Source organism: Protopterus annectens, chromosome 11.part0, assembly GCF_019279795.1.
Source record: "Protopterus annectens isolate FY-2018-M chromosome 11.part0, PAN1.0, whole genome shotgun sequence".
In the NCBI taxonomy this organism is placed as follows: Eukaryota; Metazoa; Chordata; order Ceratodontiformes; family Protopteridae; genus Protopterus; species Protopterus annectens.
Genome location: NC_056745.1, coordinates 685137696 through 685154056, shown reverse-complemented (window position 1 = coordinate 685154056; position 16361 = coordinate 685137696). Strand labels below are relative to the sequence as shown.

The 16361-nt window shown below is 40.8% G+C and overlaps 1 protein-coding gene across 3 annotated transcripts in view; it reads left to right on the top strand.

Moving 5' to 3' along the window:
• Positions 1 to 14188, top strand: part of LOC122815557 (NAD-dependent protein deacetylase sirtuin-3-like) — a 994530-nt gene extending 980342 nt beyond the window's left edge. For all 3 annotated transcript variants that reach the window (XM_044088148.1, XM_044088146.1, XM_044088147.1), the window contains one exon: positions 12304 to 14188. In XM_044088148.1, coding sequence (XP_043944083.1) covers positions 12304 to 12609 — 306 coding nt within the window. In that variant the 3' untranslated portion in view covers positions 12610 to 14188. The remainder of the gene's footprint in view (positions 1 to 12303) is intronic.
• The last annotated feature ends 2173 nt before the right edge of the window (positions 14189 to 16361 follow it).

The window sequence follows — 16361 nt, the reverse complement described above, 5'->3', positions numbered from 1 at the left end:
TCACTGAGGAACATGTTCTGAATGTGTATCAAAAGACCAAAAGTAGTACTACAGTGGGAACTGACAACATACCTGGATGCTTAATAAGCAACGCTAAATATGCCCTTGCTAAACTTAAGATTAACTACAGGATTTGTTTCCAAATTGTTACCCTGCAGTGGTGATACCCCTCTATAAGGGGGTCCTGCCCCAGACCCTGGTAACTGTAGACCTGCCACCATAATTAGCTTTATCTACAAAGCTATGAGACATGTTATAACTAGTCAGAAATCTTAGTAGGCTTGAACATCAACAGTTTGGCTTTGTCAATTTATTTATTTATTTACATTTGTTTGCTGGGAAATTCCGACTGGACGCAAGTCCTTTTTCAGCGAATGCCCGGGGAGAAAAGCTCCACATCATGTATATGATAGAGATACAAAGTTGCAGCAATAGTAAACATTACAGGTTGTTGGCTTTAATACAGTAACAAGATATTGATTATCAACAGTGTGTACAGTAAATGTTGCAAGTTAAGATAAAGATCCTGCATATTAAATTTGATTAATAACTTTGAGAGGGTCACTGAGGTTGTAGATGGTGTTCACCCTGTACACACAGCGTAACTTGAGCTATCCAGGGTGTTTGAAACTATACCCATGCAGGCATAGTAAGAAAACGAAATGCTCCTAAAAAATAGATGTGTATGAAGTAAGATAGATGGCAAACTGACTAAAAGATGGCACCCATATAGGTTGTATGGCAAGTGCTCCTTCAAAGAGTATGAAGGTAAGCAGTACAATTCCCCAGGGCTCTGTTTTGGGACCCTTCATTTTCATCATTTGCTTGTTTGATCTCCATGCCAGGAACCAAGATCACTGGTTAACCTAGTTTTCAGATTACTGCAAACTGGGTGTTACTTTCTTTGATGTCTGTCATCATCCTCCTCTTTTTTTTTTTCTGTTTTCTATAAGAGGTCAGTGTGTCCTGTCAACTGTTACCAGTTCTGTTGATTCAGTGCCACTATCCTCTTCAACAGTCATGCCTGACTGTGTCACAGGTCTTCTCTCACACAGTCCATCCCATCCCTCTCTTAACTGTATTTTCTTGTTTCCTCTTGCCTTCTACCTCTCTCTTTCAAATCTTCACAAAATCATTATCTGCTTTCCTGCGTAAGTGAACAAGCCACCATAATCTGTTCTCATTGACCTTCTCTGCATCTGGGGCAACTCTGGCTTATGCTGTGATGTCCTCGTGTGTTCCTCATTCTGACATACAACTGTTCACCGCAAAGAAGAGTAAAACACTAAAACTATTAAAATTATTTCTTTGTGGAAGGGGTCTGCAAAAGGGGCCTTAGTTGTCCAAAAGGAGACTTTGGCCGACTACTGCACGGGAGAAGTCTCTGAAATGCATCTGCAAGAGACTGCAAGAAAGTACTAAAGATTTTTCAGTCACTCTGGCTGCTTTTATACTTCCATCCAAAAGGGATTAGCCTATAGTGAGGGTTACTGTGTGAGAGGGAGTTAGAACTTTGGGAAGCTGACCTGCTGCTATAGCCTTATCCTTGTACCACTATTTTCCCTTCTGTCTCAATTTTCAGCTTCTGATTCCCCCATTTGTTCCCAGAATAACTCTCATCTGTACTCCTTTCCATGCCATGTGCCTTCAGTTTTGCATTCCAGTCCCCTATTGGTTGAAATTCCTGTGCAAAGTCTGCTTGTAGTGCCATGTCATCTGCACACAACAGCTTTGTTGATCTGTCCCCTCTGACCCATTTGCTGATGTAGTCTGTTACCAGATTTAACAGCTGTGAGCCCAGTGCTGAATCTTGATGCACACCCATTCTGACTGGGAAACCCATCTGAGAGTCTGAACATTGTTCAGGGATATGTCATTGGGTCCTCATCCTTTGCACTAATTCTTCAGTATTTCTGTTACTTCAAACCATCTCAGAAGTGAGTAAATTGTCTTTCTGGAACCTTGCCATATGCCCAGTTGGAGTTTTCCCTCATCTGTTGTTTTTCCTCCAGTATTTGCCTCATTGCAAACGTTATTTTATGCTGCATCCTGATCTGAATCTGAACTGTTCATATCCCATCATAATTTCTACTGCCCTGCATATTTATCACCATATCCATCACCTTCTTGCAGTGTGACAGGAGTTTGACACTGCTCTAATTACCCATAGTTGTGAAAGTCCACTTTTCTTTGGACTTGCACTGCGAGAGTTTTTTCTCCAGTCATCTGGGTATGCTTTTCTCTCCATACTATGATGAGTACCCTCAGGAGTCATTTGGTTACCTAACTCGCCCTACATCATAATCATAGCTGACGTGACTTCATATGAGCCTGCTGCTTTCTCTGGCTTCATTTTCCTTAGTGCTCTTCTGGGGTGAGTGGTTCTTCCCATTTCATTGTAATTGATGCATGTGGCAGTACAGTGCTGTGGAGTTTTCTTCTTTCAGAAGCTGCTGTAAGTACTCCTTCCATCTATCTTTAATGACCTCATGACTGGCAAGCAAATTGTTGTTGGTATCCCTTATGAATAGTGCCTTCATCTTTCTTTGCCTTGCAACTTGATAACAGGTTTATGTGCTATCTGCTGAGTCACGTTCCATAAGCTGGTAAGACTTTCACTCCATTGTTCTTTTCCATTGCATCTGTTAGCTTCTTTATTAGACAAATGGTATTTCTTCTTATCCTGGTCCTTCATTTCTGTCTTCCACTTCTTATTACACACTTGATAACTTCATAGATTTCTGCATTCTGCCTTCAGCTTTCCATATGCACCTTATTTCTGTACCTGTCTCATTAGAAAATGAACCATGTGCAGGCCACCATCAAGTAATTTCCCAGACAGAAGTCCATAATGACCTCTCCTTTATTCTTGTTGCCCCACCCATGCATAGCCAGTATCTTGTTCTGTCTGTCCAGGTGTGGGAGTTAAGGTTCATCATTATCAAAGACAACTCATTTTGTCCAGCTTTATCTAGTAAGGCCTGCAAACATTGCCTAAATGCACTCTCTTCCTCACCATCACAACCCTGCTGCAGGATAGCTTGAGATTATGAATACTGCCCTATCTCTAGCACTAATGCTTAACACATCCCTCAGTCTTTATACGACTCTCTCATCACACTTACCCACATTTTTCCTAGTCTGTTGTCCTCCTGACCAGCAGACTCTGGAGTGTAAGCCAAGTGACTTTGCTGCACTTCCCTTCTACTTTGTCTTCTGGATACACAGGGTGTCCAGTATGCATCAGTCTCCTCTTTAGCATCATGTCATCCATTTCCAAGCTGTGCCTTTAGTAAACCTGTATTCAGTGCAGTAATCTTTAGTTCAGTTTTGGCAGGTTGCTTTTGTTGTGCATTCAGCTTTCACTCAACAGAGCTATCCAGGTAATTTGTACTGTAGCTTATTGACCCAGGGCTGCTGGGACACACTGGGCCAATTGGGCCGTGCCCACCATTCACATGGGTTCCTGGTATAGATCTGGTTTAGGTAGGGTCCTCGATCCACTTAGCACTGGCAAATTTTTGGTTCCATTGGTCAATGTGACCAAATCAGCCAGAGCTAATTTTTACATCTCCATGTGGCTAGCCCTGATATGGTACACAATCTGTGCTCCATAATTTCCTATCTATAGCATATTGTGCACTACAATTGATGCCTAAAGTGAATGGTGTACACAGCTCTTTCCCTAATAAGCAACACTAAGTTGGTGCTGCTACCTATAACTCTGTTCCTTTTTTTTATTGTATTCTTGGTATACCTCTTAAGTTCAACTGGGAGCATTGAATTTTAACCCAGTGCATTCTATTCCAAAGGTGGAAATACCTGGCATGTTTTTGGGAAGAGGGAAGAACCCATACAGACATGAGAACATCCATGGGAAGATGCCAGAATTGAAGCCTTGTACCTTGCGTCTGTGAGGCAGACAAGACAATAGTGCTAATGTCGCTACAAATAGCATAATTAGATAGCTGCATTTTAGAGCTAGGTGTGGTGATAATGAAACTTTGTAAATGAAATGCAGCAGTACAGCCAAAAAACTATGAAAGGAGATAGTCCTGTATTGAGCTAAATTTGTGATAATGCAAATGAGGAAAACAGCAGGTATCATGAGCTGTCCTTGCTCATAATGGCCAGGAGCAGGTGTGTGCTCACTGAAGGAAAGAGTATAGGTGGAGGTGTGGAGCAGGGCAAGAGTGCCCAGATAACTTATTAGCTCATTAAAAGGGATAAAAAGGGAAATAGAAGAAAGCAGGAAAAAAGGGTATAGCAAGAAAAGGAACACATAATGGAAACACTGTAAAGCAGTAAAACAGGCTGCAGAAGGTAGTTTTTTTGTGGGTAAAGGACCCATTTGAGATAGATATGAGGGGAGCAGAGGGGTGAAAGGAACAGTGGAACTGGAATAGAGAGGGAGAATGGTCAGGCAGTCAGATAAATGGGTAGAGCTGGTTGCAGAGCATGAGATACAGGCAGCTTGACAACATAGGGGATATTGCTGGAACCCTATATGTGGTGGTCCTTTGTCCAGGTGGATGAAAGCAATAGCCATACCCACCTCTGGTGGCTTGATAACTTTAGCCAGCTGGTCCGGTGAGTTGTCTTCTCACTGCAAGAGCTATTACTGAATAATGAGCATATATTGCTTGGTCAGCCACAACCTCCACTACTAGCTGTAGCACTGGGACAGCCAGGGGCAGCAGTTGAAGTAGGTTACCCACCTGGGATGATCCAGAACCCCCCCCTAGCCAAGGCACTCCCATATCACTCACTAGCATCAGTCGCATCCTAAACCAAGGTGGTAGTAGGCCGCAGCTGATGCACCTGCAGCCTAGATAGGGCTTGGAGACCTGCAGAAGTGGGACAGAATTGGGAGACGTGACATAAGTAATGAAGAGCGAGAGGTTATACTGGAGATATAAATCAGGAAGGGACCACAGATGCCACTCCCCCTGCTGTGCCAAAAGTGTCTGCTGCCTTCTGCGGCAGCTGGCAGTATTTTCCACATGCTGAGGGAAAGGCAGTGCAACAATTCAGACCCACACAGTCTTAATTCTCACAATGTAACACACGACTACAACAGCATGACCTTGGGCAAAGCAGCAAAATGAAGTCAGGCTCTAATTTGCATGGTAGCAGTCCTGCAGTACTATGTTTGTGTAGCTGTGTCTGCTTTATTGCACTTAAAAGTAACTTTATGCAGTAATGCTAAAGCATGAAATGGCGCCCACATTGCCCTAGGATTCCAGTATTGTACCAGTACTACATAACTAAATCCAGCAATAGAACAGCTTCCAGCAACACCACACACAGCAGCTATGATATTTCAGATTGGCTGCTTTCAGTAATTGTCTGACATCTGTCAGATTAAATAAAAATAGGGAATGTATGAATGTCCTCCAGAGGGGGTTGGACAAGTTCAGCATTGGAGATAACATCTTGTTGTAGGCTTTCTGGATGCATGAGCAGTGGTTGTTTGAGAGGGAGGAGACCACCAGTCTCTTTATGAACATGTGTGAAAAATGCTATCAATGCTGTGGGTGGGAGGAGCTGCAAGATACAAGCACATCAGAAGTATGCAGGCCTGGGTCTGTGGCACAAAGGAATGGGGCTCTTACTGCAACCCAGGTGTCTGGGTTCGAGTAGAGGCCCCAGCTCTATGGGAACCAGGCAGGGTGGGTGAGGAATGAAGGGGTGCAGCCCGTTCACCTCTCCAGGTGGGTGAGTAGGGCTACTGATGCTTCAGGAAAGCATAAGGAGTGTGAAAAACACTGGGGAAATCACTTCCCATGCTTGAGGAAAAATGGTGGAGCTGCTTTCTGGCACTTTCTGTTATTAAAATTAGGGATGACTAGCACAGTTAGGCTGTTGAAGAACCCCTTCAGCTCCACTAGCCAAGCATTTAGAGGGACTGGTGGGGCTTAAAGCAGAAACCCTTAAACCATCCTTGATGCCAGGCAGAATGACAGCCTCTTCTGGTCAAACCTTGCCAGGGTGATGAGGAATAAATGAGAAGATTGGCCAGGAGGGGCTAATGGTTGACAGGCACTGGTGTCAGAGTGAAGAAAAAAAAAAAAGCAAAAGCATGTATAATCATGTTAAGAAAAGCTGAAAAGAAGGCAAGCAGAAGAATGGACAACAGAGGAGACTGATCCTCTACTAGCTTCACTTTCACAGAAGAATATTTCATACCTGGGGGTAATAACACACATTTCAGTAGTGCTCACATGCCTCATATCTTTTGTGGTACCAGCCAGGTACGTATGCAGACAGTGGTGCATACTGCCATTGAGTGTGTACCATGCAACATTGCATGTTGTAGCCATATCTTCTGTTCTGTATAGGTAGATCAGGCATACAGACATGGGGAACTTGTGCTTTTACAGGTAAGTCATATTTGATGAAGGGACTACAGCTGCTGCCTTGTAGCATGCATACCATGAATCATGGAGTGTGTGGGACATACTTAATCACACGGTTTGTATCCACAGGGAACACCACCTGTAGGATGACACCTGTAGAAGTTGGGCAGCAACAGGCTGAGGCCAGTCTCCTGCTGGGGATTGATGGTGACCCCAGCATGCATATTCAGTCATGGGCCCAAGACACATTGACACTGCCCATCTGTCACTTCTGGGTGAGCATGTACCCCATGGCCAAGATAACAATGTAAACTCAATCACACACACCCAAGAAAATACACTGCGCCTACTCTGGTGAGAGGGGGCCTCCATCTTCACCAGTGAAATGGCCAGTGCTAGTGGTGGCCCAGCAGGAGCACCTAAGTTTTAACAAGTTTTTATCCCTTAAGTGCAGGAGAGACCATACAAATCAGTAGACAAGTCTGTTAACTCTGGGGATATCACCATACTGTTTTATATTTCACTGATCCAGTCCATTGCCAAGTACAAAATTGATATCTGCAACCTTTGAGCAAGTCGTATAAAGTACTTTTAAGTTCTAGTGATTCTTTACTAGAAAAATTATAAGGTTGGAAAACTTGAACAGTTCAGTACGTTTTCAAGAAGAGAACTGGGAGAACTAATAGCAGATTAGAGAATCTAACATTAAAAATCAGTAAAAGAAAAAAGTGAGATATACATAATGCAACAGAATACATTCCATCAGTTGTTAACTTCCTTCTAAGCAATCTTGATGTATGGAAATGTAAAATATCAACCAGGAGTTAACAAGATCAAATTTCCAGCAGGTTGCAGACTTCACAATCAAACCTATGAAACTGTAAGATTTGCTCAAGGGGTGAAAAAAAGCTGGGCCAATGTAAAATAATAATTAGTTTAGAGGAGTAGGTTGTATTGTATTTACCCACTTGAGCTTCTTTTAGACAACTCTGGCTTTGCCCTAATGGTTGAACTCTGGGACTCATGGGTAAGTACTGCGCAGCACATACCCATCCACTTATTGCTGTTAATGCACGTTCTATAGAGGATTATGATCAGGTTACCAATAATAAATAACCTGTTTATTATATGTTCAAGACATGGATGCCAAGAAATTTACTTTGAGAGAAAAGTTTGAAAGGTGAATCTTGGTATCCATGTAGAGAACTCACAGTAAAGATTATGATCAGAGACCTCTGCTCCGTGCATTACTGGTTACAGAAAAAAAATGCACTAGGTGTTTTGATATCTTTCAGAGCTGTAATGTACTTAAGCACTGTCAGAAAGAAGTCATAACACTTTGTGTTATGTTAAGGAAAGCCAAGGACAGATTACTGGCTCAGACATCAGGCAGAAAGAAGTCTGCTTTTAATTCTACTACCAGTACAGGCAGTTGTTGCTGCTGCCTAGAGTGATACCCAATCTTAAGTGACGCAGGAGGAGCTTAACAGTTGTTAAGGTCGGGTCTAACGCTATAGAAACACATAATTGGTTTGTCTTTTTTGTGATATCTGAACATAATCACTGTACTACATTAAACTTAGTTTTTTATCATTCACAAAGACATGCTTTAAATACTGTAAATTTGAAAATGTGTTGAAATTCTAATAATTTTCTGAACTATAATAGCTGTAATAGTGTATGTATTATAAGACAAAGCCATTCTTTGTGCAGCATGCTATGCATTCCTAGTACCATAAAATGGACTTGTCGATTGAGAACTGCATCTAGTTCATTGTAGTTATATATTAAAGCAGTACAGCATTATCATTAAATTCAAGACTTTACTGATTCATAGGTAGGTACTAGGCTATTGGCCCTAGGGCCTATATAAGCCTAGCCAAACGGTACTCTGGCTTTTGCCAACCAAGAAAACTATTTTCTTGTACCCCTGTCAAGCAGAGCCATAGAAGTGATCCCCGGGGTGAATTTCCTAATTCCCATCCAATCATCAAGATTTTTCTTGAGTGCTAATGAGGAGCTTTGTCTGATATAGATAGGTAGTTTGTTCCAGAGTATGGGAAGTCTCTGGGACAGGAATCTATTCCTCCAGCATGTTCTGTTTATTATGGTGACAAGGTTTAGGTCCCTAGAGCGTGTAGCTCGGAGGGATTGGGATTTATTTACATGGAGCATGTCCAACAGCTCTGGGTTTGACATAGCTTTGTATGTTAGGCAGAGATCGCCTCTGAGTAGGCGACATGCGACAGAGTAAAGCTGGAGTTTTTTGAGACGATCTGCGTAAGGCATCTGTTTGAGGCCAGTAATCCTCTTTGTGAGGTATTTCTGTGGCCTTTCCAGTTGTTGTAGATGTCTTGTGAGGTATATACCAAAAGGGGCATTGTACTCTATTATAATGGGTCAAATGAGTGATGAGTAGAAGGGAACAATGACCTCTTTTTTCCTGGATGAGAAACCTTTTGTGATGAGGTGTGCCACATAGAAGGATTTCCTGACTACTGTGGCGATGTGATTATCAAAGGAGAGACTACTGTCCACCTGTGTCCCAAGGTCTCTTATCACACTTTTGGTATTAAGTAGACTACCGCCTATGTGGTAGTTCATGGGTACAGAGTTTTAGTTCATGGGTACAGAGTTTTTACCAAAAGGAATGACAGTGCACTTTTTGGCATTGAGCTTGAGGCCATGATTTTGACACCAGGCATCTGTCTCAGTGAGGCCCTTTTGTAGGTTTTGATTATGGCTCCTAGTTTGCAGTCATCTGCAAACTTTTGTTAGCCAAAGACCTTCTGTGTTAGCCTGTACTTCAGAGAAGTAGATAGAGAGGACCTAGGACTGAACCCTGTGGTACTCCCCTTGTCACTGGTCTGAAGTTAGATTTAGCGTCTGCTACTTTCACAGTGTGGTTTCTGTCAGTGAGCAAGTTGGCAACCCATCTTGTGACATAGAGATTTATACCTAGTTTGGTGTATTTGTCTATAATTCCAAAGTAGGGGATGGTGTTGAAAGCCTTGGCGAGATCTAGATAGGCTGTGTGAACCACCTTACCCTCATCTACGGCTTTGATGACCTCTTCAAAGAAGTCTGTCAGGTTTAGGAGACATGATCTGCCTTTTACAAACCCGAACTGGGTAGGGTCCAGAGTTTGGAGATTACAAATGTCATTGTTTATAAGTTCCATGATGATACGCTCCATTGTCTTGAAGACCAGACTTGTCAGGCTAATGGGGCAGTAGTTCCTGGGGTCCATGGTGGCTCCCCCTTTGTGGAGTGGGATAACCATTGCTGTGCGCCATTCAGTGGGCACAAAGCCTGAGGTGAGGCTATGATTGAACATGGTACTTAGGTGGAGTGCCAGTTCGTTCTGTAGTTCATGTAGAACACAGCCTGGGATGTTGTCAGGTCCCATGGATGCTGTGTTCTTGGCTTTGGAGAGTGTGTTTTTACCTGTGCAGCCGTGATTACAGGTACTTTTGCATTCTTCTGGTATAGAGATGGGCCCTTTAGGAGATGAGAGAGGGGTAAAGTTAACACTGAACCTATCTGCCAGGATGTTGGCAATATCAGTTGGTTCTGTATATTTAGTGCCATTGTGCTGTAACTCTGAGCAGATCTGAGTGTTGCCATTGAGATTCTTGACATAGCTATAGAATGCTTTGTGGTTGTCTTTAGGAATCAGTGGCGATTTTGTTTTCGTAACTAGCTTTGGAGGATTTTATGAGGGATCTCAGCTTCTTACTGAGGCTGACCACGGAGTTCCTCCAATCATGGGATTTTACTCTTTTTTGCAACAGTTTCTTTCTTCTGTTGTAGAGTTTGTTTATAGCAGGGGGAAACCAGATTGGCTTCCTTTTTTTGGAGGATAGCATCTTGGTTCTTTTAGGGAGTGCACGATCCATGCACTCGTGTAAGTGCTTATAAAGTGCAATTGTATAGGATTCAGGAGTCGTATCTGTATTGTCCGTCAGCATGGGTGTCGTGAAGTTTGCCACTTCTGTCTTAAGAAGCGTGAAGTTGGCTTTGGAGAAATTTTTTACGGTGGTTTCCCTAATGGGGAGTGGGGGTGGGATGTGGATGTCTAGGGTGATTTGCTTGTGGTCGGATCTGACCAAAAAGGAATTGACTTCTGGTGTGGAACACCAGTTGCCCATGTTGGTAATGACCAGGTCTAGGATATTGCTGCCCCTGGTGGGGGTGTTGATAAGTTGATCCAAGGCATTGGAATTTATGAATTCCAGAAAACTTTGAGCACAAGAGTTGGTACATGAGTAGTTTTCCCAGTTAATGGTGGGATAGTTGAAATTGCCCATTATTATGGTGTTGGGTTGTACCCTAATATTTTCCAGTGTATCAAGAAATGAGGAGTGGGAATCCTGGAGCATGGTGGGGGATCTGTAGCAAGCTACAATTTGCATTGCGGTCTTGCCCAGAGTTAGTTACACTTGGATAATCTCAGATGCATTATGTTGAGCAACTAGCCTGGAGGTGTGGATATCCTTAATGAATATGGACACAGCTCTGCCATTAGTGCTTTGGTCCAGGTTAGGTAGCCAAAAGGTGTGGTATGAATTATAGCCTGGTAATGCAGGGGTGCTCTCGGGAGCCTTGAACCAAGTCTCTGTCACTGCATAGATGTCGATGTTCTCCATTTTAAGGAGTGTCTCAAGTGAGTGCATTTTGAGGTTTAGACTTCTAGCATTAAGTAGCATTACCTTCAGATTTTGCTTGCTTGTACCAGTTACGGTGGTGAATTTGTCATTTGAATCTTGCCTAAAAAGGGCACTATAGGGGTGGCAAGAGCCTTAGCCAGTATCCGGAATCCCAAGGGCAACAGGTGCAGGCCATCTCTGGCAAAGCATCGTGGTTTGACAATCACGTAGTACCAGGCAGACAGATACTGGATCCCCTTAGAATGACACCAGAAGATTAGCCAATTGTTGAAGTCAATCATTTTGTCCTTGTACTGTGGTATCATTCTGGGTGATGGCAGGATGCTACTTAGGGCTAGGGTCATACCTGCCTGGGCTACAAGATCAGAAAGCTCCTCCATGTCTCTTTTCATGTAGTCCAGGGAGGTACGCCTCAGGTCATTCACACAAACATGGACAATGATAGAGTCATATTTGTACTTGTAGAGTGAACTGAGTGCATGCGTTATGTGGCAGATCCTGGCACCTGATAGGCAGCTGACAGTAACTTTCTCCTTGTTTAGCCTGGTGAGTGGAGCATCAGTGTGCCTGACTATAGAGTCGCCTATGACTAGAGTGTTGGGTACATTGTTATGCCTTATGGGCTGTGGTGAGTGGCACACTGAGTTTGTAGGCTGTGTGTCATTTGGGTTGTGTTGGGGGGTGGAGGTTGCTTGCATTTCTGCTTTGGATGTCCCTGTTGCTTGGGTAGATTTTTTTGAGAGCCTCCATGAATGTAGGTGTGTGTTTTGTGTTTCTGTGTGTGTTTTGGTGGTGTAGGTTTTGAGGGACTATGTGATGAGTGTGGTGTGATGCAAGTGTTTACCTTCTCCTCTTGACTGTCTAGTCCAGTCTTGGGTGAAGAGAGCTTTGCTTTTGGTTAAATAAGTACATCTCTCACAGGTTGTAGTGTTGGGTGGTAGGAGGAGAGGGTTGTCTGTGTGCATGAGGCAATTGCTGCATTGCTCCAAGATGCCCAGATTCATCAGGTAGACAGCAGAAAACACTGGGAGCTGACCATTAGGCATGCCTGGATAGGTGCTTATTTATTAAGTACTAAAAACGTTTTCCTCTAGACAAGTGAGGAAAGTTGAGTGCTGTAGTAATTTGTAGCTTATTTAGTGCTTACAGTGAGTTCTGAACAAGTGCTGAGCTCAAAGAAACAGATTTGAGTATTGAAACTAGAAAACTGGCTAGTTCTAAGAAACAAAATTAAGCTAGAAGGCTTAAGATGTTTTATTTTTCTTCCAACTCAGCTGCGTCTGCAACCAGATTGTGATGCCCGTGAACAAAAGTCAGGAATCCAGGAAAATGGTTCAAGTAAAAGCCAGTCATCACTGCCACCTCCACCACCACCAGAAGAAATGAAATCTAGAGTCTGCATACCGAAAAATGGAAAAACTGAACAAGTCACATTTCCAGCAGTCATCTCAACAAACCGTAGACATGTGAAAGCCAGTGCAACAACTCGGGTATTTTCAAGAAGAGAGATGAACAATAATGCTAGTGAAGAAAGCAGTTCAGATACTGAAAGTACTAGTTCAGCCCAAAGCAGCACATAGGTTTGCCGTTTTCTTTCTCGCACCTTGGCATGTTTGCCAACACTCAAAATAGCAGTTGCACTATATTGAAGGTGTATAAATGAGGGAGAGAGAGACAAAAGTCTAATTACATTATGACATATTTTTAAATTTGGATCTTAACATTATTTGAGTAATCTGAAATTCTTACTTGCAAATAATGCATACATATCCATAGTTGAATAAAGTAATGTATAACTCTGCTAAGCTTTCATGTCACAGAATACATTTTACACATTTCCTCTAATGGAACTATGCATATGCATGTTGTGTTTCGGCAATGCTACTGCTGAACTTAGTGGCCATTATGCTGACCACTGCTGTAACAAGTTAGCCTGGGGTCATGTTTTTGAAAATTTGCTGCTGCATTGGATTTGTACAAAATGATATACTAAGAGGAGAGAAAATTTTTGTATCTGCGTTTGTTTCCATTATACTTTGAAGTTAATTTTCTGAAATAAGTACATTAAAAGCAGATTTGTAGAGCACTCCAACTCTTTAAAATACTTTAAAATATTTTTACATGTATGCATAGACCTCAGAAACATTTTGAATAGTCTATTTTTTTAGACACACACAATGCTAGCAATGTGTGAAGATTACTGTTTTCCCAGTATCATGTCTGAAATTTAGGAGTACTAGTGATGCCTTCTCCCAAAGTGCTGAAGTTATGCTCTCTAGTAGTAGCAGTAGGTGCAGCAAAGGAGTATACGTAAATACAGTTAAATAAAATTCCATGCTTTCTTTCCCTTAATGTGGTCTGTCTCATCAACCAGCTGTGCTGCTTCTGAGTGTGATCATTCCTTGTAATGTCAGTGAGACATTTCCAACCATGCCAAATGGCTAGCATTTGTACAAATCTGTTTTTAGAACAGCATTGGTGCTACATACATTTTGCTGTACAGTTTTCCCTGGCATCTTAATTGCTTTTTATGTTTTCAAATCAAACAAAATGCAGCTTTAAAACTGAGCATTGCATTTACGGGTTGAACTTTTTTTTCCATGGCATTAGTTTTCAAACAAAATGTTTCCAGTCTGCCAAGTTGAGACTAGCTTACAAGTAACCAGATACTGCATGCATTTAAGACTGTCATAATTGTTGCCTTTCCTAGATACATAAAGGCAATGGTGCGCAGAAAACATGGAAAATACATTGCTAACTCAGATGGTTATGGTGCAGTAATAGTGTATCATATCTTTTTGTTTTTTAGCATACTGCTTTATGTTGCTCCTTTCCTTTTGAAAAAGGGTCCTCACTGACTAATGATGATGACCTGGTATAAGAAACTGATAAGTCTGTAAGGTTATACTTGTGTGGCTGACTGTAGTGCTATAGCATACAACTCCAGCAAATAGTATATTGAAAACAGGATAAATCTCTGGAGTTTTGTCCAATGTCCTGTAGTGGGAATGCACTTTAAACATGAATGTTTGATGTAAGCTGTTTTTATATTATGCTAAATTGTAATTGTATTATTAACAGGGCACTTTTCCTGTTTGTACATAGTGTATAAATATGTAACCATAAGTTCTAATATATGCAATAAAGTTTTAACTTTGATTTCCTTGATTTAGTTTCATAACTATATACTGTACACTATTTGCACAGAATTTGATATAGTTTGGTCATTTGCAAATAATGACACAATTGAAAATACAGCTGATTAGAATGATAGTTCAAAATACCAAAAAGGCAGTGACCAAAGGTATCAGTACTTTAGCATTCCTGGGAAATAACAGACTTCACATTTTTGGATCATCAAGGTAATGGGCTTTTTCAAGATGAGAGAGAACTGGAGTGGTCTTTTCTCATCTCTGTCGCATTGAGTTTCTTGCCATTGATACTTTTATTTTTGTATCTTATCACAGTTAAAAGGTTGAGTTAATTCATTTTGTGCAATTCATGCTTAATTGTGCTTTAGAGGTAGTGATTTTAGTAATGTGAACATCTAAGCATTTACAATGTTAAAATGTAATATACTTCAAATTCAGAGTCAGTTAAGGCCTTCAATGAATTTTCCTTCAAATAAATTTGAATCATAAATTCTGTCACCACCCAAGATATCCAGACAATGCTTGAATTACAAAATAGTATTCAGTTTCTTAATTTTTTAAAGCTAAGGAATTCCACCAACTACTGGCCCTAAAATGAAAACAGTTTTGTTTTACCCTTAAATTACAATTTCCTATCTCAACCATGTAATTGTTATTCCTGGTATCTAGTTAGTGCTACAATTTAGCAATACTCACACTTGCACAATAGCAGTCATAAAGAAAACATTTGTGGATTGCAATTAAGTTCCCCCTAAACAGTCTATAACTAATAGAGAAAAGAGATAATTTCAACTGTTTTTGAGAAGTCATAACCCTTAATCCTTTTTATTTGATGGGTAAAGAACATGTGTTCTTTCAAGTCTAATAATCTGGGTCTTGCTGTACATAACACACAGATCCCCCATATTCAAGCAAAGGTCTTATCAGTGCCTTAAATGCAATAATAATGCATCCCTATCCCTACTCTCTATAACCCCAAGTAATTTTCACAGTTCATAAAGTGAAATTCAAAATTTAGACCTAGATCCTTAATATTATTCCACCTTCTTAATAAAATGTTTATTCTTTACATAGGGATAACCTGGATTATTTTTACCAAAATACGTATTACATGTTTGCTTGTTTTTTTTCAGATTAAATTCCATATTAGTAATGGCCTAGATGTAAATAACCCATCTAAATATCTCTGCAGTCTGTTATGATCTTACAGTTCAGTAACAACTGAACCAGCTTTAATATCATCAGCATATTTACTTATCTACAGACCTTTGTGATTGGGAAAGGATGCCATGAATAACCCAAATAACACAGGCCCTTAGACAAAACCCTGAGGAACACCAACATAAATTATTTTCTTTTTTGAGAAAGTGTCTTTTATTCTCATCCTATAAGTTCTCAGGGCAACCAGTTCTTTGCCCACCTTATAATATTCAAATTATTTGTTACCACATTTTTTTAATGATAGGGAATGGTGCCAAATGTCTTCTCCGTGTCTAAATATACAACATCCACAGGTAACCCCTAATCCAGTGCCTTGCACAGGGGTTGCTAAAAGGGCAATAAATTCATCTGACAAGATCTACCCAAAATTCTTGAAAAATATCCATATTCCAACAGTCTCCTGGATATATTTATCAGTAACTCAAAGCATTTTCCCAGTAGACAAGTGAGACTAATAGGTCTAAAATTATTAATTGGAGACACATCCACCCTTAGGCACTTGGAGCCACAATACCCTCCTTCCATAATTCTGGTACAAAACCTGTCATTAAAGACCTCTGAAATAAATGAGATCAACTAGGAGTAATAGAACTTGTTATACTTTTCAAAAATGTTCCATTTATCCCATCAGGTCCAGGCACAAAACTAGGATTAATCTTAAATCTTTATTACCAGTTTTAAATATGTTAAAAAAACAAATGCCAATAAATAAATGTTGGGACACCAATCATTACCATTAAAATAGAAATGTTCTTCAACTATTGAGCCAACTGTGATATTACCAATGTATTTGCAGAAATATTCACCAAAATATCGATAACAGTTATTAAATTATCATTCCACTTTATATTGTATATATCGGAGGGAATTTTCCCTGTACATATTCAGATGCCTAAAAAAGGATGTCTTGTTATCCAAGGTTTGAATACTCCTAAAACTAACACTACCATCTCTGTATC